Consider the following 24,864-nt stretch of genomic DNA (forward strand, 5'->3'; position numbering starts at 1 on the left):
GATAACGTCCCTATCATCGTTATCCTAATCTTCTCCATCCTTGTGTTTCAAAGAGCTGCGGGAAATATAAAATCTCCTACACTTAAGAGTAAGCGCTGGTGATTTGCACTGTATGAAAAGATGAGGTATTTTGCACTATGAATGATGCATTGCAGTCTGTCTGGGTTATGACCCTCAAACACAGCATTCTGTCCAGAGATCTGCTATGGCCAACAGGTGGCGCTGTACACACTGATGTTGCAACACTGTTCACTTCATGAGTCCATTTCAGGTCAGCTCTCAAATACAGAAGAAGAGGAATAAAACTGATAAAGCTTGTGTGCAGAACACACTCCCGCTGACATCGGAAATTAAATGATGGTGAGTAGGTCTTCCTTCCTTTCCAACTAAAGCATACACACATAGCCTATATAAGATTTTAGTTTTATTTAAATAAGACTTTCCCATAATGGACATGGACAGTCTTGTTTTTCTATAAAGAACACTTGTATCAGATGCAAGTTTTACCGTTTCCACAGGCTTCTTTTCAGTTTATAATGGATTGCACAAGTTACATTCCACAAATAAATCTGACAGAACACATGAATCTCATCATTAACAGCATGCATTATGGACACAACAAAATTCAAACAGTGCACATCCTTCATCTCATTATAAATAAAGAATAACTCGGTCCATAAGACAAAATGTGTGGTATTACAGTAAATGAAAAGTCTGTAGATGCACAAAAAGTGGAAAGAAAAAACAAAGCACAGTCTTAACTCTGAAAACAAGAAGAGATCCCAGAAAGAGAAAACATTGTATGTAAACCTGCCCCCAAAAAACATTCTCAGAACCTGTGTGTGTGTGTGTGTGTGTGTGTGTGTGTGTGTGTGTGTGTCTGTCTGTGTGTGTGTGTGTGTGTGTGTGTGTGTGTGTGTGTGTGGTTGTTTAATACACACCACTTGTCTCATAAACCCAGTGAATATATGGTCTTATTGATGAGATTCAGGTGTTTTGTTACTTCTACAATTAATTTCAAGCCTAAAGGAGCCCTGATAGAACAGAAGGAGTTACAAGGTGCAACACTGTAAAATGATTTTTCAAAATTGTAAATTAAAGACTATTAAGACTATTGGAAAATACGATTTCAGTCTACTTAAAAAAAGCCAATTTAATTCAATGTCTTGCTTGCCGTTTCTTTGTAATTATTTGTGAAATTAACTAGTAATTTCTTAGTAAAGTAAATCACCAAAACACCCATTTGTTTCAGTGTAAACACATTTAGGATCATTAAAAGTGTTTAATTTCTGTTCACATCAAAATAATCTTATCCCATTTTAATATGCAGAGACTAAATGGGCCATTTGTAGGCTTATTTCCTTGAAAGTGAAAAAAAGTGACCAACAATGGCTCAACCAGTAGTGTGAGTCGGTGGGTGGGGTTAACTGCTTTATCTGACCAATGGCAGACAAGGGGAGTGAAACCTGTATGAAAACAATCATAATTTCTGCAATTCCATTTAGTGCCACTAGTGCATCTGAGCTTCAATACTGTCGTCTTCTGGGTCAGATGATTCCCGATCTGAGGAAAACACTCTACAGATTACAATAGTGGAAATCAGTTCACTCTCAGACACTCAGTCAGAATAAAGTCTCAGAGTTGTGTCACAGAGAGTGTGAGTTCCTCATATGCCGTCCCGTTTGGGGTTCTCCTGGATGGGAACGCCCTGGTTCTGGAAGAGCGGCTGGAGGAACAGACCCAGAGTTCCCACCACACACACGATCACGAAGATCCACAGAAACAAGCGATCCACCACCATGGCCACATACTTCCAGTCCTCGATGACCTAGACAGAGAAAACCTCATTAATACAGTTAATGACCACTAATGAGCGACGAGGAAACAGAACAAGGGAGAATGAGAATGCGAGTGTCAACAAGTGCTGAGCAACTGCTATTGAACAAGCATATCTCTCTCTCTCTCTCTCTCTCTCTCTCTCTCTCTCTCTCTCTCTCTCTCTCTCTCTCTCTCTCTCTCACTCCTCCAGCATTGATTTAAGGACACGATCGATGTGCTTTGGCTAAAGCATGAATGTAACCTCTGTTTGCTAATTGTGTTTCCACTGAAAAGATGGCAACAAAAGCACAGTGTAGAGGTGGCAGTTAACCCGCACCTCTGACATCCGCTAATTTTGGGAACAAATTGGCCTGCTTTTACTGAATTACTGGGATATTTATGTGCGGATGTCTATTGTGGGAAGAAAAAGCAGGAAAAGGGGTCGTCTGTGCAGGTGGGAGAGGCTGAACCGGGACCTCCGAGAGTTGAACCAGGGGAACAGAGAACAACTGAGAGGCTGATCCTCTCTGAGCGCGATGATTTTCCCCTGGAACAATATCAGGATTAGTCGTACATTTTTTTTATTGAACAGGTCCGTTCTATCGACGGTCAACCTCTCCATTCTGCTTGTCCGCTTTCCTATCCATATTTTGCTATTTTCAAAGACACTCAGACCAAACAAAATACAACCCAGTTATTAGTGCCAAAAAGCTGTCGGGAAATGCTTTCCCAGGCGGCTCATTGTTATTCCATGGCTGGACATTAAGGACAAGCAACGACACTAAATCGTCTCATGACCCGATTATTTTGGCCGGGCATTCACGAGAGCGTGCGCAGGTCGTGCGCGGCATGGCATGAGTGTCATCTGGTAAATCCGCCCGGCCTCCCCAAAAGCGCCTTTGCGATCTCTTCCTCTAATGCAGGACCCCTTCAAAAGAATTGGGATGGACCTCATCGGGCCATTAGAATGATCGGCACGTGGGCATCGCTTTGCATTAGTGATAGTGGACTATGCAACATGATACCCCGAGGCAGTGGCGCTCCGCAGAAGACTGCCAAGAGTGTTCGTTTAATCTCCCGAGTATAGACCCCGAAAGAGATCCTCACTGATCAGGGCACGGCGTTTATGTCACATACATTACGCAAACTTTACGAATTATTGGGAATTAAATCAATTCGCCTATTCGTCTATCAACCACAAACTGACGGCCTGGTGGAACGATTTAATCGCACATTAAAAATGTAAGTCCTTGTATTGCTTCCAACTTCGAGTTCTAAATTACTTGCGAAGTGGCAAGAACCCTCAGCGAATTGGAGAGGTATTATGAGGTATTCATAATTATGAGGTAGTTCGGTTGGATAGGAGCGGAGCATGTCAAATTTATCACCTCAACCTCCTTAAAAAATGGAGAGAGGCGGAGTCGGCGATGCTGGCGACGACAGTTAGTGGAGAATGTCGGGCCAGAAGTGAGCACCAAGGTTCAATCTCTGGCCCCTGGAGGAGATCATATTCAGGTTGCAGGCAGAGTTTGCCGACATGTTCCCGCCGCTACCCGGTCGAACGAATCTCATTCAGCACCATACTGAGACCGAGTCGGGCATGGTGGTGCGCAGTATCCAGCCGTATCGCTTACCTGAACACAAGAAAAAGGCGGTTCAGACCGAACTAGAGGCGATGCTCGATATGGGGGTAGTAGAAGAATCCGACAGTGATTGGGCGAGCCCGATAGTTTTAGTGCCTAAAACGGACGGCTCTGTCCAATTCTGCGTGGATTATCGCAAAGTAAATGCTGTGTCGAAATTCAACGCATATCCAATGCCGCGGGTTGATGAATTGCTTGATCAGCTAGGCACCGCTGAGTTTTATTTGACACTGGATTTAACGAAAGGGTACTGGCAGATCCCCTTATAGCCTGTATCCAAAGTATCCAAAGGGGGATGTGGCGAGGGGGGCGTGGTTTAGAGAGGTCTGTGACAGGAGAGAGAGCCGGGAGACAAGCGGCTTGTAAGTGGGTCAAGTGTATATGACAAACACCTGTGTCTTGTTTCAGTAATTGGCATGGAGAGACATGGAGAGATAAAGCCACCGGGAAACGAGACCAAGAGAGAGAGAGATGAACTGAGGACTTGTGTGTGTGAATGCTCTGGAGAGCAGTATCATTTATTGTGTTGGACTGAGTATTTTGATGCGCTGTAACGCGTGACTTTTGTTTTGATTGTGGAAAAAGAGAATAAAACACGAGTCTCAGTTAAGCCGACCCTGTCCTCTTCCTTCCTTATTATTTGAACTCGTTACAACGCAATTCTAACTTTATAACTCGCAATTGCGCCTTTATATCACGCAATTCTGACTTCGTAACTCACAATTGCGCCTTTATATCACGCAATTCTGACTTTGTAACTCGCAATTGCACCTTTATATCATGCAATTCTGACTTTGTAACTCGCAATTGCGCCTTTATATCACGCAATTCTGACTTCGTAACTCACAATTGCACCTTTATATCACGCAATTCTAACTTTATAACTCGCAATTGCACCTTTATATCACGCAATTCTAACTTTATAACTCGCAATTACACCTTTATATCACGCAATTCTAACTTTATAACTCGCAATTGCACCTTTATATCACGCAATTCTAACTTTGTAACTCACAATTGCGACTTTATATCATGCAATTCTGACTTTGTAACTCGCAATTGCGCCTTTATATCACGCAATTCTGACTTCGTAACTCACAATTGCACCTTTATATCACGCAATTCTAACTTTATAACTCGCAATTGCACCTTTATATCACGCAATTCTAACTTTATAACTCGCAATTACACCTTTATATCACGCAATTCTAACTTTATAACTCGCAATTGCACCTTTATATCACGCAATTCTAACTTTGTAACTCACAATTGCACCTTTATATCACGCAATTCTAACTTTGTAACTCGCAATTGCGCCTTTATATCACGCAATTCTAACTTTGTAACTCGCAATTGCGCCTTTATATCACGCAATTCTAACTTTATAACTCACAATTGCACCTTTATATCACGCAATTCTGACTTTATAACTTCACAATTGCGCCTTTATATCACGCAATTCTAACTTCGTAACTCACAATTGCACCTTTATATTACGCAATTCTGACTTCGTAACTCACAATTGCGCCTTTATATCACGCTATTCTGACTTTGTAACTCGCAATTGCACCTTTATATCATGCAATTCTGACTTTGTAACTCGCAATTGCGCCTTTATATCACGCAATTCTGACTTCGTAACTCACAATTGCACCTTTATATCACGCAATTCTAACTTCATAACTCGCAATTGCACCTTTATATCACGCAATTCTAACTTTGTAACTCACAATTGCACCTTTATATCACGCAATTCTAACTTTATAACTCGCAATTACACCTTTATATCACGCAATTCTAACTTTATAACTCGCAATTGCACCTTTATATCACGCAATTCTAACTTTGTAACTCACAATTGCACCTTTATATCACGCAATTCTAACTTTGTAACTCGCAATTGCGCCTTTATATCACGCAATTCTAACTTTGTAACTCACAATTGCACCTTTATATCACGCAATTCTGACTTTATAACTTCACAATTGCGCCTTTATATCACGCAATTCTAACTTTGTAACTCACAATTGCACCTTTATATTACGCAATTCTGACTTTATAACTCGCAATTGCACCTTTATATCACGCAATTCTAACTTTGTAACTCGCAATTGCGCCTTTATATCACGCAATTCTAACTTTGTAACTCACAATTGCACCTTTATATCACGCAATTCTAACTTTATAACTCGCAATTGCGCCTTTATATCACGCAATTCTAACTTTATAACTTCACAATTGCGCCTTTATATCACGCAATTCTAACTTTATAACTCACAATTGCACCTTTATATCACGCAATTCTAACTTTGTAACTCGCAATTGCGCCTTTATATCACGCAATTCTAACTTTGTAACTCGCAATTGCACCTTTATATCACGCAATTCTAACTTTGTAACTCACAATTGCACCTTTATATCACGCAATTCTAACTTTGTAACTCACAATTGCGCCTTTATATCACACAATTCTACCTTTATAACTCGCAATTGCGCCTTTATATCACGCAATTCTAACTTTATAACTCACAATTGCGCCTTTATATCACGCAATTCTAACTTTGTAACTCGCAATTGCACCTTTATATCACGCAATTCTAACTTTATAACTCGCAATTGCGCCTTTATATCACGCAATTCTAACTTTGTAACTCACAATTGCACCTTTATATCACGCAATTCTAACGTTATAACTCGCAATGGCGCCTTTATATCACGCAATTCTGACTTTATAACTCACAATTGCGCCTTTATATCACGCAACTCTAACTTTGTAACTCGCAATTGCGCCTTTATATCACGCAATTCTAACTTTGTAACTCGCAATTGCGCCTTTATATCACGCAATTCTAACTTTGTAACTCGCAATTGCACCTTTATATCACGCAATTCTAACTTTATAACTCGCAATTGCGCCTTTATATCACGCAATTCTAACTTTGTAACTCACAATTGCACCTTTATATCACGCAATTCTAACGTTATAACTCGCAATGGCGCCTTTATATCACGCAATTCTGACTTTATAACTCACAATTGCCCCTTTATATCACGCAACTCTAACTTTGTAACTCACAATTGCACCTTTATATCACGCAACTCTAACTTTGTAACTCACAATTGCGCCTTTATATCACGCAATTCTAACTTTATAACTCACAATTGCAACTTTATATCACGCAATTCTAACTTTGTAACTCACAATTGCACCTTTATATCACGCAATTCTAACTTTGTAACTCGCAATTGCAACTTTATATCACGCAATTCTAACTTTGTAACTCACAATTGCAACTTTATATCACGCAATTCTAACTTTGTAACTCACAATTGCGCCTTTATATCACGCAATTCTAACTTTGTAACTCACAATTGCGCCTTTATATCACGCAATTCTAACTTTGTAACTCACAATTGCGCCTTTATATCACACAATTCTACCTTTATAACTCGCAATTGCGCCTTTATATCACGCAATTCTAACTTTATAACTCACAATTTCGAGAAAAAAAGTCGTAATTACCTTTTTAATTTTTTCATTCTGTGGCGGAAACAAGCTTCCATAGTTCTCAACATTGATAATAATCATAAATGTTTCTTGAGCATCAAATCATCATATTAGAATGATTTCTGAAGGATGTGACACTGAAGACTGGACTATATATTTACTATTTACTATAAATTCTATATAATTTACTATATACTCACATAGAAAACAGCTGATTTACATTTGATCAAATAAATGCAGCCTTGGTGAGCAGAAGAGACTTTCTTTAAACAATAATGTATCTGGGAAGATAAAGTCACTCACGCTTTGATCATCATCATTTCCCATCATGTGATCGGCCACGTAGCGAACGCCATCGACAGCCTCCTGAACCTCAGATCCCCAGTCTGCAGCCGGCCTGTTCCCTCTCAGGTCCTGTGAGCCACAGGCCCGTGGGTCTCCTCTCCGAGAGCCGGAGCTGTAGTGCGTTTGAGGGCCCTTGTTGTAAAAGTGTCCCGGTGACGAGAGAGTCGAAGCCAGCAGCGCAGACGCAGACGAGGACATGCTGGATTTACCAGGAGCTACGCATCTGAGACCCAACAGAGACCTGCCCTGGAGAAAAAAAGTATACTTTACTGTATTTGAAATAACTCCCTTTTTCAATAGTACATTGGGTCGCAAATGGGTGTGCTGTTTGTTACCAATCTTTCGTTTGAAAGTCACGTTTCTAGTATCTATAAAACCACATTCTTCCATCTTGAAAATATATCTATATGATGTCATATGCTTTCGATGACAAATGCGGAACAGTTAGTTCATGTATTCATGATATCAAGCTAGAATAGTATATTAGCATCATGCTTTTACATATTTCCACAATACAACTTTTAACACACTTTAACATAATTTTACTTTAGCATATTTTCTAAAAATATATTTGAGAAAAATACACTTGAAGTGAAAATTCTGTTTATTTTTTAAAAAGTGTATTTATTTGCATATCTTAGGTATATTTTTAACTGTGTGCTGGAAATGATCATTGTAACAATGCATTGAAAGTATATATCAGAATACATTATAGTATACGATAGTATATTGTACAAAGTACAGCTAAGTATTATTTGTTTATTAATGTGCATTTGTTATTGAAGACAAAGTGCAATTTGTAGTGTTTGGAGTAAGTCAGAGGTATTACTGAGCATGTACTTTTTACTCAAATATAATACACTTATGGTATATTGCTTGAATGTTTCGAAGACACTCGTAATGAATTTGTAATGTACTTGTAACTCAAATAAAGTACACTTTAATATCACTAATCAAGCATGTAATTAGTCCCTACCAGGGGCGGACTGGCCATCGGGAGCACCGGGACATTTCCCGGTGGCCTGACGGTCGTTCTGGCCTGCCGGCTGCCGCTGTGCAGACCATCAGCCTGGCATGTGATAGGCTGGTGTGCAACTACGAATGCAGACGCAGCAAGCTGCTGCAAAATCCCAGCCATGTTCGCCAGTAAGGGAACAGGTCGGTCAAGATTACATTTACATTATATTTATAATAATTTGGCATTGGGGTGTGCGATATGACGATTTTTGATCGTGGACGATTAAAATGTCTCCATGATCTGCTTTTGAAGAAATATCGTAGAATCGTGGTGCATTCTATCAGTTGCTGTTCTGGCGCCTCTGTCCCAACATCCTGAACAACGCGACGTACACGCTGCGGAACGGGACACTGCAGTTTACAAAAGTTCATAATTTGCATGTGCTTTAATGCCTTGTCGGTTAAACATTTAATTCGCGTGCTGATGCGCTGTTCTAACGTGTGCGTTTCTCAGCGCGTACATGTGAAGTTCACATGCACTAAAAGCCTGTCTACCAGCGCCTGGATACTGGACAAAGTTATCCTTTGAGTCTTATTGTGCTAATACTGTCAAATACACACAAGGTTTACATAAACAAAGTCGGTTATGTCTAAAGTGAACGCAAACTTGAGAAAATTTAGAGAAAATCTGCTTGTCAAATGCGTGTATAATAGACGCGTCGCGCGCAACTCTTAAAGAGACAGTAGTAATAGTAAACACGATGCCGCTTCTCCTTAAAGGGATAGTTCACCCCAAAATAAAAATTCTCTCATTATTTACGCACTCTAATGTTATTCCAAACCTGTATTAATTTCCTTTTAATATTTTCTAATATTTTTCTAATATTAATATTTTGAAGAATGTGGCTATCCAAACAGTAGCTGGTCCCCATTGACTTCCATAGGAGAAAAATATACTATGGAAGTCACTGGGGTACATCAACTGTTTGGTTACCCACATTCTTCCAAATAACTTTTATTTTCAACAAAAGAAAGAAACTTATTCGAGTTTAAAACAACTTGAGAGAGTAACTTATGACAAATAGCATTTTTAGGAGAACTATCCCTTTAATGTTAAAAAACAACAAAATGCAAAGAGAAAATCACTCACTGCTCCTGACTGATAATTTTTAATAGTAGCTTTAATAAGTATCAATGTATAATTTATACAGTGAAGTCTATGTTTTGTTTTATTTTCATATTTGTTATTTTTGTTATTTTAATTATTTTCTTCAATGCTACTGTTAAATACACCTACTGTAGCTGAAAACATAAAGCAAATGTTTATTTAATTTGTATATTAAGTTGTGTATGAGTAATGTGTATCTTTGATCTTAATATTTAATAACAAAGAAAATGACAAAAAAATATCTTCGCCCCTGTCTGCTATTCTTTTTTATTTTATATTTTGTTACCTAAGGCTTTGTTTTTAAAATATGGACATTAGTTTGGCTGTAATGCTCAGTCACAAAATAGTAAAACCAACATTAAAAAAAGAATCGTGATAAAATCGTGAATCGTGATTTTTCTGAAAAAAATTGTGATATTATATTTTTGCCATATCGCCCACCCCTTTTGAGCACTGAAAATACATAAAATGTAAATATTTCAACATGTGAATGTGTCTCTTATTATCTCTTTTAAAAAGCCAATTTTCTATTTGTCATTGGTTTGGTAGTATAAATGGTGTATTCCTAGTGAGTTTTTAAGGGTTATTTTTTTATTCATTTATATTGCATCTGGTAGTCTACCTGGTACATTAATAGGGTTAGCCTACAAGTTTATCAGTCCAGTAGATTACATGAATAGGGTGGTGGTGACTGCAGCAGCAGAGGTGGCCTGGCAGTGGAGTCAAATTCCCGGCCTGAATTATTGTCCCAGTCCGCCACTGGTCCCTACACAGGCTTTTACTTAAAGTATACTAAGTATACTTGAATTGTTCCAATTTAGCACAAAAAAGTACACTAAATACACTTAAAGTTATGCTTTACTACAATTTAATTACAACTAGAATATACTTAGTACAAAATTAGTTGTTCCAAAATAGCACACTTAAATTTAACTAATCATTAACACCAGGGTTTGAAATTAACTTTTTCACTCACTGGCCAATTTGGCTTCTAAATTCTTAAGTTACCGGCCATTCAGAACCTCTACTAGCCAAACAATAAAAAATAAAATAAAATAAAGAAATCAAGCAGATTAACTACGTCACAGCTTATATATATATATAATAAAATTTGGATTTCATACATTCATTTCTTATTCAAAGAAAATCCTGTCATCCAGCATCTCCTCTTCCTCTTCTTCTTTCATCCTCATCACCAAAAAAGTGTTTTAGGTGGACAGATCAATATAGTACAAAGAACATACATTTTTTAGGATGTTGGAAAATAACAATGTCTTTTCTGTTTACCAAATTTTATAAATTTTCGCTATTGCTTCAATGTTATTCGCCGTTATTTGTTGTGTAGTGACGTGTGTGTTCAAGTAAGCCAGATCTGAGCAGATTCTGCACAATTTGCTGTATTTAATATATCATGATGACTCACGAGTATTTGTGCTAAATCTGCGCAGATTTGGCTTACACGAACTTCCCCAGAAAAGTGAGTAAATATAATAAGTAACACGCCAAATTGGCTCGTGATTTGACAGCGTTAGCCGCCACTGTTGATTTTTACCCGCATTTGGCGGCTGTTATTTTCAAACCCTGATTAACACACTTGAAGTATACTGAATTAGTCTGGCCGCTAGTATAGAGGAGGGTAATTAGTTCCTGAGAAACACGATAGCTGTTGATAATACTGAAGGAGCTTATATATGAATACAGTGATAGGCATCATATCTTGAAGTATACAGAATTAGTCTGCCTGCAAGTATATTTAGCATATTTCTGTTTTTACCAGGGTGTGGTCAGGCAGACGCCGGTTCCCACGAGTCGAGTTCCCTCGGGGTCTCTGCATGAACAGCAGCGCCGGGAGCCGGACCAGGAACACCAGCTTGACCCACGCCGGCATGCTGTGTGTGCTCGGGGAACGATGGTGCACGTTCAACACACACACACTCGTGATGATGGAGAACGTGACCAGCACCATGGTGAACATCAGGTACTTCCCAATCAAAGGAACGTCTAGTGAAGTGGGCGGCACGATCTTGGAGATCAGCAGGAGGAATACGGTGAGCGCCAGCAGAACTGAGATGCACAGCGTCATCTTTTCTCCACAGTCCGAGGGAAGGTAAAACACCAGGATGGCCAGCGAGGTGATGAGCACGCACGGGATGATCAGGTTAATCGTGTAGAACAGAGGCTTGCGCTTGATGATGAAGTCGTAGGTCAGGTCCACGTAGGTCGGGTCCAGATCGCTGACCGTCCTCCGGCCCGGCAGAGCCAGAATATCCCACTCTCCACTGGGAGTGAAGTCGTCCATACTGGCCACCGCGGTCTTCAGGACCAGGTCGATCTCAGTGTGATCGTACGTCCAGGACCGGAACTTCAGAGTGCAGTTCTGCTGGTCGAAGGGAAAGTGCTTGACCTCGATCTTACAGGCGCTCTTGTATATGGCGGGGGGGAGCCATGCGATGCTGCCGTTAAACAGGACGATTGCGTTGGTGAAGACCGTCACCTCGTACGTGCCGTCAGCACTGGGGAACACACACAACACATTACATGTGTTACTACTGAACGGGCATTCTACTTGCAATTATTATTACATATATTGAAATTAGTGCTGCGCAATGATTAATCGCGATTAATTGCATCCAAAATAAAAGTTTGTGTTTACAAAATATATGTGTGTGTGCTGTGTATAATAATGTTGTATACATATGCATGTAGGCTATATATTTAAAACAAAATCATTATTTATATATAAAATAACAATTTATTATTACATATATTAAAATACATATACTCTTGCGGTCAAACGTTTGGAATAATCAACAAGTAAGTCTCTTCTGCATTTATTTGATCAAAAACATCAGACATCTAGTGGCGAAAACTGACATATTGTGCCTTTCATACATGACAGTGAACATCAAACAACACATGCGATTCATTTGATAATGAATCATGTTTAATGTTCTAGAGCATTATATACACTCTTAGGGAAAACGTTCTATATAGAACTCTTGGCTCAATTTTAAAGAACACTTTGTGTCAAAAAGGACCTATATATGGATAAATGTCTCATGATTGCAGAACGATTCAGTGAACGGGCATAATAATAATAATACTTTTATTCAGCAAGGACGCAGTAAACGGATGTAAAGTGACAGTAAGGATCTTTCTCTGATTGATAACCTTCAGGCGTTCACTCACTTGTTGTACAGAACGATATCCGGGAGCCAGATGTGTCTTGACGGGATCCGGAGCTTGTCGATTCCCTCGTACTCAGCCGGGTCCCACGACAGACGGTAATCATTCCAGTTCTGCACATTACATTGATAATAAGTCTTATTACTTCATATATGAGCTTTCCCTGGCTCAGACTAGCCATAATTACACAGTGTGTTATGAGTGTGCCGAGCGGACGTGAGTGAACACAGAGGACGGATCCGGGACCGGCTGAAGGACACTGAGCTCACGAGACCTGAGGAATGATCGACACTGACCTGAGTGAGCCAGACGTTCGTCGTCATGATCTGCTCCCTTTCATTCTGAAAGCAAAGAAAGCAGAAAGAGGACTTTTGAGAGTGAAGATGCAGTGATTTTGAAGTGACACAGAAATGTCTTTAGACATAATCATTATTTGATCAAAATCATTACCGTACATTTAAACCTGGATTGCAACTAATGGGTTGTGATAGTTATAGTTAACTAAAACTGTTACTTGAAATAAAATAAAATATAAAAACTTAATTTATCATAATTAATTAATATATTTTAATTGAGTTTAACCTGATGTACTAAAATAACTAAAATGAAAACTGAAATACAAATTGTTAAAAACGATTTTTTTTTGTATTTTAGAGAATATTAAAATAAAAATGTATAAAAAAATATTAATAAAAACTACAATAGTATAAAAAAACACTGTTAAACTTCTAAAACTAATAAATAACAATTAATAAAAACTATAGACACGTTTAATAACAAAACTAATAAACACAACAAAATTTACTAAAAATAACTCAAATTAAAGTGAAAACAGGCAATATTAAAAACCAAAACTATGATACCACATCATTGATGCTAAAATAAGTCTACTGTAAACACAATTAGATATTTCATCAGGACATATTCAATATTACTGGTGTGCTCAAAGAAATGTTCTTTATTTGCCAGACCTCAAATGTTTCGTGAATGAAAGTATCAGTATCTGTGTCTGTATGAGCTCACGACTGATTAACAGTTGACTCTGAAACACTCTGAAACACACTGTAACACCGAAACACTCTGAAACACTCTGTAACACACTGAAACACACTGTAACACACTGTAACACTGTAACACTCTGAAACATACTGCAACACACTGTAACACTGAAACACACTGTAACACACTGAAACACACTGAAACACACTGTAACACTCTGTAACACACTGAAACACACTGTAACACTCTGAAACACACTGTAACACACTGTAACACACTGAAACACACTGAAACACACTGAAACACTCTGAAACACACTGAAACACACTGTAACACACACACACACTGTAACACACACACACACACACACACACTGAAACACACTGTAACACTGTAACACACTGTAACACACTGAAACACACTGTAACACACTGTAACACACTGAAACACACTGAAACACACTGTAACACACAAACACACTGAAACACACTGTAACATACTGTAATACACTGAAACACACTGTAACACACTGAAACACACAAACACACTGTAACACACTGAAACAAACACACTGTAACACACTGTAACACACTGAAACACACTGTAACACACTGAAACACACTGTAACACACTGTAACACACTGAAACACACTGTAACACTCTGAAACACTCTGTAACACACTGAAACACACTGTAACACTGAAACACACTGTAACACACTGTAACACACTGAAACACACTGTAACACACTGAAACACACTGTAACACACTGAAACACACTGAAACACACTGTAACACACTGAAACACACTGTAACAATGTAACACACTGTAACACACTGAAACACACTGTAACACTGTAAAGGCTGATTTATACTTCTGCGTCGGACCTACGCCGGAGCCTCTACGCTGTAGGCAACGCGTTGGTTTTCATTTATACTTCTGCGTCGTTGTCCGCGTTCACGCGCGCAGAGGGAGCATGTGAAACCCGAGGGAGCGGTCCTAGCAGACCAATCACAGCGCTTGCGTCCGCGTAGACTTGACGCGTTGTTACATTTTTGGAGAGGTGCACGTCAGGGTACGCCGAAGGGTACGCGCGCTACACACAGCCTACGACGTAGCTACGGCGTGAGTTCGACGCAGAAGTATAAATTGGGCTTAACACTCTGAAACACACTGAAACACACTGTAACACACTGAAACACTATGTAACACACTGTAACACACTGTAACACATTGAAACACACTGTAACACACTGAAACACACTGAAACACACTGTAACACACACACACACACACACACACACACACACACACACGCACGCACACACACACACACACACACACACACACACACTGAAACACACTGTAACACACTGAAACACACTGTAACACACTGTAACACACTGAAACACACAAACACACTGAAACACACTGTAACACTGTAATACACTGAAACACACTGTAACACACTGAAACACACAAACACACTGTAACACACTGAAACACACTGTAACACACTGAAACAAACACACTGTAACACACTGTAACACACTGAAACACACTGTAACACACTGAAACACACTGTAACACACTGTAACACACTGAAACACACTGTAACACTCTGAAACACTCTGTAACACACTGAAACACACTGTAACACTGAAACACACTGAAACACACTGTAACACACTGAAACACACTGTAACACACTGAAACACACTGAAACACACTGTAACACACTGAAACACACTGTAACAATGTAACACACTGTAACACACTGAAACACACTGTAACACACAAACACACTGAAACACACTGAAACACATTGAAACACACTGGCCCTCATTTATCAATCTTGCGTAGAAACGGGCGTATATATTGGCGTAAGATTATGCTTACACTTCTCTCATCGCCTGATTTATGAAGCTGTGCGTACCTTTGAAATCCAGGTGTACGCAATACCTGCCCTTGATAAATGCCGCGGCTGAAAACGATCGTCATTAGAATAACACGCCCCTATATATTCAAGTCTCCGCTCCCCCCACGCCCTCATTTTACGCCATGGACACACGGAAGACGGCAAAGAAGAGAAACTTCTTTGAGAAAGAGAAAGCGAAACCAGGGAAGTGGAAAGAAACTAAATTGATTTCTAGATTTTTATTAAAAATGACGCTTATTGTTATTTAGAAGAAGAATGTCGTTATTATTATTATTTGTATTATTATTATTATTATTTAAAAGAAGAATTTCATTTTTATTATTTTGTCAGTCTGAATTATTTTTTTGGTCATTGAAAGCCTTTCATTACTAAACCCAGTCCGTGCATACCGGCCGAGCCTAACCCTGGCCTAACAATCGTTTCAAAGAATAGTACAATGGCGAGCGCGTCGAGTATAAACGCCTCGTCCGTTTGGGGAGGTGCGCGCGCAGTCTGCGGAGACTCGCGCTGCGGAGCCAGGCGAAAGTATAAACAAGGTTTGAAACGTCAGGTAAAGCGCACAGGCTCGCAACTGAAGGAATACATATGCCTACAATTCAAATGCTTTGGTAAAGTCACACAAATTAAACATTGAAGTCCATGTTGCACAAAAATAAACACTGACATTTATAATTACTATGTTGTTGTTGTTTTTTACAGTGGGTCATAATATATCATATCTTTTAGTTTGTCAGTGCGTTTTGTAGTGTTAGGAATTGTTTTTCTGCGCATTCCCGCACTCAAAACGTGCGTACACCACCTCCTGAGCTGGCGTAGGATTTGAGCGTGCCGTACGCCAACGTCCATATTGATAAATCTCAGAGTCACCGTGGTTTTGGGTGTACGCCAGGTGTACGCTGGAAATTTGGTGTACGCACTTTTGATAAATGAGGGCCACTGTAACACACTGAAACACACTGTAACACTCTGAAACACTCTGTAACACACTGAAACACACTGTAACACTGAAACACACTGACACACACTGTAACACACTGACACACACTGTAACACACTGAAACACACTGTAACACTGAAACACACTGTAACACTGAACACACTGAACACACTGTAACACACTGTAACACACTGAAACACACAAACACACTGTAACACACTGAAACACACTGAAACACACTGTAACACACTGCAACACACTGTAACACACTGCAACACACTGTAACACACTGCAACACACTGTAACACTCTGAAACACTCTGTAACACACTGAAACACACTGTAACACTGAAACACACTGAAACACACTGAAACACACTGACACACACTGAAACACACTGTAACACACTGAAACACACTGTAACACACTGTAACACTGTAACACTGTAACACACTGAAACACACTGTAACACACTGTAACACACTGAAACACACTGTAACACTGAAACACACTGTAACACACTGTAACACTGTAACACACTGAAACTGTAACACACTGTAACACACTGAAACACACTGTAACACACTGTAACACTGAAACACACTGTAACACACTGAAACACACTGTAACACACTGAAACACACTGAAACACACAGATGTCCATGTGTGGAGTGAGGGAGTGTTAGTTCACCACACTGATGATTAAAACTTGACTCTGTAACACACTATAACACACAGATCTCCCTGTGTCATGCTGTGGAGTGAGTGAGGGAGTGTTAGTTCACCACACTGAAACACACAGATCTCCCTGTGTCGTGCTGTGGAGTGAGTGAGGGAGTGTTAGTTCACCACACTGAAACACACAGATCTCCCTGTGTCGTGCTGTGGAGTGAGTGAGGGAGTGTTAGTTCACCACACTGATGAGCTGCGCCAGAGAAACCTGCAGGACCACCGTCACTCTCTCGCTGCGGTTCAGCGCCGGCCGGATCAGCTTGTTATAGCGCTCTTTACCCAGCAGCCAGTTCATCAGACGCTCCTCTGAGTCTGCACACGCTCCACCTGCACACACACACACACACACACACACACACACACATCTTATTGTTACTTGCACTTTTTATTGTTACATATTCTTATTGTTACATATTCTTATTCTCCTCTTATTTTTACGTGAGGCGCTGTAGTCACGGGACAAAACATCGCTCTTCCGTTCCTATTGCAACTTCAAATAGATTCTCCCCTCTCAGTGAAACACCCATTGAGAATCCTGTTGATTGTGCCCTAGTTATTGGCGATTCTATTACACGGAACGTGAAAATAGAGGCAACAGCCACCATAGTCACATGTTTGCCAGGAGCCAGAGCGCCTGACTAAGTGCTGGCTAATGCTAATCGTAAATTCTCTAAGATTATTATTCACGTCGGCACTAATGATGTTTGACTCCGCCAGTCGGAGATCACCAAAATTAATGTTAAAGAGGTGTGTGAACTCGCAAGTACGATGTCAGGCACTGTAATTTGCTCTGGCCCCCTTCCTATTTGCAGGAGTGATGAGATAGTTAGTAGATTGTCCTCACTCAATGGCTGGTTGTCTAAGTGGTGTCCGCAAAATAACATAGAATTCATAGACAATTGGAAAAGTTTTTGGGGCAGACCTGACCTGTTGAAAAGAGATGGTATTCATCCGTCCTGGGATGGTGCTGCTCTTCTCTCTAGTAATATGGCACATAGTCTTAGAGCTCAAACATGACAATCTGGGGCTCAGGTCAGGAAGGAGACAGACTGGCTAAACCGACCGTCTGCTAGCGGCCTCACGTCACCAAGGTCAGATAAATCCCATCACATAGAGCCTCTTTCACCTAGATATCATCATATAGAGACTGTGTCTGTTCCTCGAATTAGGAAATACAAAAAACTTCCAAACCCATCTAAGGGTAAAAATTTATTTGATGTTCAACAAATTAAAAACAGATATAATTCAAATGAGCAAATGATAAAGCTTGGGTTGCTGAATATTCGATCGCTTACTCCAAAAGCACTTATTGTTAATGATATGATTACAGACTATAATCTAGATGTGCTGTGTTTGACAGAAACCTGGCTAAAACCAAACGATCTTTGTGTGCATCTTAGGATTGTGAGCCTACTCTCCGGCCGGGGCCGGGCGTTGGTCTTTTTTTTGTGTGTCTCAACAGGTGTAGTAGTTGGCCGCTTGGTGTATCCCTCCCTTTTGTCTCTCTACTCCCCCTTTCTCTTTCAATCCCTGTCCACTTTCTATCTTCTTTTCACTTTATCTTTCCGTCAGGTCCAGCAATATTATGTAAAGCTTATCTACAAACAAGCATCAAAAATAAAATAAAATAGACTTAACATCAAGGGGAGCCTTATCATTCATAAAGCTACTCTTGGCAAAACAAATCTGCTTAGCACAACATGGCATACAGACCACCATTCTGCTTGCTTTAATGCTGGACAGGACACCAAAAAAAAAGAAAAAAAAAAGAAACCAAACGATTACATTACTTTAAATGAGTCAACCCCGCAAGATTACTGTTATAAACATGAACCTCATCTGAAAGGCAAAGGGGGAGGTGTTGCTGTAATTTATAGTAATATTTTTAGAATTACTAAGAAGTCTAGTTTCAAATATAATTATTTTGAAGTGTTGGTGCTTAATATAGCAATATATAGTGTAAGTGATAAATCACAGTTGAGATTTGTGCTGGCTACTGTATACAGGTGGCCTGTATACAGTAGCCAGCACAAATCTCAAATGTGATTTATCGTTTACACTATATATTTTTATAGATTGTATCAAAGAATTTGCTGACTTTCTATCAGAGTTAGTTCTGGCTGCAGATAAAGTACTAATTGTTGGTGATTTTAATATACATGTAGATAACGAAAAAGATGCATTGGGATTGGCATTTAAAGACATTCTGAACTCTACTGGAGTTAGACAACATGTGTCAGGACCTACTCATTGTCGTAATCATACTCTAGATCTAATATTATCACACGGAATCAATGCTGATGCTGTTGAAATTCTGCAGCAGAGCGATGACATCTCAGATCATTATCTAGTCTCATGTAAACTTCATTTAGCCAAGGCTGCAAAGCCGACTCCGTGTTACAAATATGTTAGACCTATCACTTCTGCCACTAAAGATTGCTTTATTAATAATCTTCCTGATCAGTTTCATCATCTCAGCATCCCAGATAGCTTAGAAGAACTCGATATTGCGACAGAAACTTTTAACTCTCTCTTTTCCAGCACTTTAGACACAGTTGATCCGTTGCGCTTAAAGAAGATTAAAGAAAATAGTCCAACGCCGTGGTCAGGGGCGTAATTTGTGGGGGGGTTGGGGGGGAGATAAACCCCCCAATATTTAAAAATATGCATTACAACCCCCCCAATATTTATACCATGATCACATGAAAAGGAGGCATCAGGAGGCATACCCAAACTTCAACCCCCCCAATGTTCAAACCAAATCTACGCCCTTGGCCGTGGTACAACGAGCACACTCGGGCCCTTAAGAGAGGAGCCAGAAAAATTGGAAGAAAAAACTGATAGAAAACAAAACTAGAGGTATTTCGGATTTCATGGAAAGAGAGTTCGATTGCATACAGAGAGGCTTTAAAAGCTGCTAGATCTGCTTATTTTTCAACCCTATTAGAAGAAAATAAACAAAACCCTATTTATTTATTTGAAACAGTGGCTAAAAATAAAGCTTCAAGCCCAGACGTTTCCAAGCAACACAGCAGTAATGACTTTATGAACTTCTTCACTTATAAGATTGATAATATCAAGGACAAAATTATAACTATGCAACCGTCTACTACAGTATTGCATCAGGCAGTGCATTGTAGTCTCCCTGAGGAAAAAAATGATTCATTCATTGCTATAGGAGAGGAAGAATTTGTTAAACTCGTTATATCATCTAAATCAACAACATGTATGTTAGACCCTATACCGACTAAGCTACTGAAAGAGATGCTCCCAGAGGTCATAGATCCTCTTCTTAATATCATTAATTCATCTTTGTCTCTAGGATACGTACCAAAAACTTTTAAGCTGGCTATGATTAAACCGCTTGTTAAAAAAAACACAACTTGATCGTTCAGAATTAGTCAATTACAGGCCGATCTCGAATCTACCTTTTCTGTCAAAGATACTAGAAAAGGCGGTATCCTCACAACTATGTTCCTTTCTAGAAAGAAATGATATCTGTGAGGATTTCCAGTCAGGATTTAGACCGTACCATAGTACTGAGACAGCTCTCATTAGAGTCACAAATGATTTGCTCTAATCATTCGATCGTGGTTGTATCTCTCTATTAGTGTTACTCGATCTTAGTGCTGCATTTGACACCATTGACCACAACATTCTTTTAAATAGACTCGAACATGATGTTGGCATTAGTGGCATTATTGCATTAGCATGGTTTAAATCACACTTATCTGACCGTTATCAGTTTGTAGCAGTAAATGAAGAGATGTCTCATCGATCACAAGTTCAGTATGGCGTACCTCAAGGCTCAGTACTAGGACCGCTGCTGTTCACTCTGTACATGCTACCATTAGGAGATATCATTAGGAAGCATGGCATTAGTTTTCACTGTTATGCTGATGATACTCAGCTCTATATTTCTATATTTCACAAAATTAACGGAATGCAAAGCTGATATAAAAAATTGGATGACTAGTAATTTCCTACTACTGAATTCTGAAAAAAAAACAGAGATTCTAATTATGGGACAAAAAACTTCCTCACGTAATAACCTAGAATACTGTCTAACACTTGATGGCTGCTCTGTTAAGTCTTCGTCGTCGGTTAGGAACCTGGGTGTGTGTGTGTGTGTGCTCTTTGATACCAATCTTTCATTTGAAAGTCACATGTCTAGTATCTGTAAAACTGCATTTTTCCATCTTAAAAATATATCTAAATTACGTCATATTCTCTCATCGACAAATGCAGAACAATTAGTCCATGAGTTCATGACATCAAGGCTAGATTATTGTAATGCTCTACTGGGTGGTTGCCCTGCACGCTTAATAAACAAACTACAGCTGGTCCAAAACGCAGCAGCTCGAGTTCTTACCAGAACCAGGAAGTATGACCATATTAGCCCGGTTCTGTCAACACTGCACTGGCTCCCTATTAAACATCGTATAAATTTTAAAATATTGCTGATTACTTACAAAGCACTAAATGGCTTAGCTCCGCAGTGCTTGAGCGAGCTCTTATCGCATTATAGTCCTTCACGTCTATTGCGATCTCAAAATTCCGGCCAGTTGATAATACCTAGAATATCTAAATCGACTGCTGGCGGTAGATCCTTCTCCTATTTAGCACCAAAACTTTGGAACAGTCTTCCTAACATTGTCCGGGAAGCAGACACACTCTGTCAGTTCAAAGCTAGACTAAAGACACATCTCTTTGACCTAGCATTCACATAACACATTATAGACTTCTATAATTCAATGTTAGGCTGCATAGATTAGATCAGCCGGAACCGGGAACACTTCCCATAAATCCTGATGTACTCGTTACATCATAAGAAGAATGGCATCTACGCTAATATTAGTCTCTCTGTTTATCCGAGGTTTACCGCAGTCCGCCGGATCCAGGCCGTATCCAGATCTGATGAAGGACCTGCGCCCGGACCCATCCATGACGCATCCTGAAGTGCCAGCCTCATCAGCCCTGTGAAGGCCTTATCGACACGACCAATCTGACCTCTGACCTGTAACGCTGCCTGGATCATAATCATACACTGTTCGCTCGTTGGCCAGAGGAGAACTGAGCGACTGAGTCTGGGTTCTCCCAAGGTTTTTTTCTCCATTCTGTCACTGATGGAGTTTTGGTTCCTTGCCACTGTTGCCTTGGCTTTTGGCTTGCGTAGTTGGGGACATTTAATATTCAACAATATTATTGATCTGCCTTACTTAAGGTGGACGATGACACAATTTTATTCTAGAAACAAACTTTGTTGTATTATTTTCATGGTATCAATGTGCAGCTGCTTTGAGACAATCTGTATTGTAAAAAGCGCTATATAAATAAAGGTGACTTGACTTGACACACACACACACACACACACACACACACACAGTTCATCAGACGCTCCTCTGAGTCTGCACACGCTCCACCTGCACACACACACACACACGCACGCACACACACACAGGCTTGAGAAGGTGTTTTTAACAGCCGATAGTTTATTACCCGCCGAGTCAACAGAACTTTTTCAACATCTCTCAGCCAATTACTTTCAATCTTGTAAATGTATATATGAGCTCATGAAAGAAGAGCTTTAGGTTTTGAATAACTGTGTGTATATGACATATCCAAAAATATAATATTATGGCAAAGGTGTTTGCAAGTGCTTCATTTTGCAAGAGATGTGAGGCAATTTACATTTTGTGTGTGCAATTCTTGGATTTGTGTGTAAAGTTTTGATAAAAAGAGGCAAAGTTTTGAAAATGTGAGTAAACAGTTGAAAAAAACTGTAACAGCCGATAGTTTATGACCCGAGTCAGCAGAACCGAATCAGCTGGCAAACTTCACACACATATATATGAAGAACATAAAACAATCAACGAGTCGACGGTCATCATCTTCTTCATCATCATCATCATCATCATCATCGCCATCGTCATCATCATCATCATCATCATCATCACACATCAAATAACAAGAAGATTCTCAAAGCAAACTGTAAAAGCCAGATGTGTGTTCTGTGGGATCATGATGCTCTCTCTCTCTCAGCAATGCAAAGAAACCACTTCTGCTTATTTCTCATCACAAAAACATCCAGTTTTTTTTAAATGTTTTGAAAATGTTTTTTCTGGTTATGTGAACATGAGAGAAAATATTAGTTCCCTTTCAAGGGAACTCGCGTTGCGTCGAGTTTGACGCTATGGGAACGCTTTGCGTGATGACGTCTTGAAGCACATGTAAAATCAGTCCAATGGTGTGGCGGAACGTCAGAGGCGGGTGACGTCACGTACCAGGAAGCTATAAAAGCCGGCCCGAAACAGAAAACGAAAGCTTTCTGAGTCTTCAGTTGCGCTCTGTGTGAAATCTGTCTGTATATTTGGTGTTGTCTGTCTATATCATATATATATATATTCAGTATGGCGAGCGAGCAGCAGTTTAGAGTGTGTGTCCATCCCTGCCCGCGTTATTTAACGGGAGGTGACACACACACTCTTTGTGTTGTTTGTTTGGGAGAGGAGCATGCCCAGTCAGCACTCGAGGGTGGTGACTGTGTGCATTGCTGTGCGCTTCCATTGCGTACGCTCCGATCCCGCTTGGCTCGGTTCAATCCCGACCACGCTCCCCAGGGCTCGGGTCCCGCCGCTGCCGAGGCACGGCGTCGATCTCAGACCTGGGGTTCACAGATGGATTTATCAGTGGATGTTGAGACGAGCTCTGCCTTATCTCAGCATCCGTCTGATAGATCCAGTGCCTCTTATCAGGGTGTGGAAGCACGCGCTGCGGTTTCTTCCCCCCCGATAGAGGTACCAGTACTGCAACTATCCAGCTCTGAGGAGTTGGATGTTGTGAGTATTGTAGCTGAGTCTGAGGATTCGCCACCTCAGTCTCATGCGTTTGAGGAACTGCTCGATGTCATTACTAGAGCTGTTGACAGACTGTCTATTGAGTGGCCAGAAGATAGGCAGGACGTTCGTTCGAAAAGTAAGCTCGACGAACGCTTCCTGCCATCTCGTGCGCAGCCCCAGCGCAGGAGCCTGCCGTTTTTCCCCGATCTCCACACCGAGGTGTCGAGATCGTGGGCGAAACCAGTGTCATATCGAGTGTATACTGCACAAACATCACACTATTCATCCATTCACAATTATAAAGAGCATGGTTATGGGGAGATGCCGAAGGTGGAAGAGACGCTCGCGAGCTATCTCTCTCCAGCAACGGCATCTTCTCTGAAGGCTCCTGCACTTCCATCCAAGCCAGTAAAAGTTACTTCTTCCCTGGTTCATAAAGCTTATGCCGCCGCCGGTCAAGCTGCAGCGTGTTTACATACAATGTCCATAATGCAGGCTTACCAGGCTGAGTTATTGGGTGATTTTGAGGAGGGCGGGGGTATTAGTGCTGATACGGTGTCTGAACTGCGTAGAGCCACGGATTTGTCTCTCAGGGCCACCAAGGAGACGGCTAAATCCATCGGCCGCTCTATGGCAGCCCTGGTGGCCACTGAGAGGCATCTGTGGCTCAACTTAAGTGACATAAAGGACAAAGAAAAACATGTTCTTTTAGATGCACCAGTATCCACGCAAGGGTTATTTGGAGACGCAGTTAATAGTGCTGTAGCGAAGTCACAAGAAGCTTCAAAACAG

General features: G+C 40.3%; 1 protein-coding gene across 1 annotated transcript in view; it reads right to left on the reverse strand.

Annotated features, from left to right (window-relative positions):
* Window positions 1–404: 404 nt before the first annotated feature.
* chrnb4 (cholinergic receptor, nicotinic, beta 4 (neuronal)) overlaps window positions 405–24,864 on the reverse strand; it is a 38,285-nt gene continuing 13,825 nt past the window's right edge. The window contains exons 2-7 of the mRNA XM_084125176.1: window positions 17,415–17,560; window positions 12,922–12,966; window positions 12,629–12,738; window positions 11,214–11,952; window positions 7,273–7,560; window positions 405–1,828 (exon numbers count right to left, since the gene is read on the reverse strand). Coding sequence (XP_083981302.1) covers window positions 1,667–1,828; window positions 7,273–7,560; window positions 11,214–11,952; window positions 12,629–12,738; window positions 12,922–12,966; window positions 17,415–17,560 — 1,490 coding nt within the window. The 3' untranslated portion in view covers window positions 405–1,666. The remainder of the gene's footprint in view (window positions 1,829–7,272; window positions 7,561–11,213; window positions 11,953–12,628; window positions 12,739–12,921; window positions 12,967–17,414; window positions 17,561–24,864) is intronic.

This window comes from Abramis brama, assembly GCF_963993115.1.
Source record: "Abramis brama genome assembly, chromosome: 9".
In the NCBI taxonomy this organism is placed as follows: Eukaryota; Metazoa; Chordata; class Actinopteri; order Cypriniformes; family Leuciscidae; genus Abramis; species Abramis brama.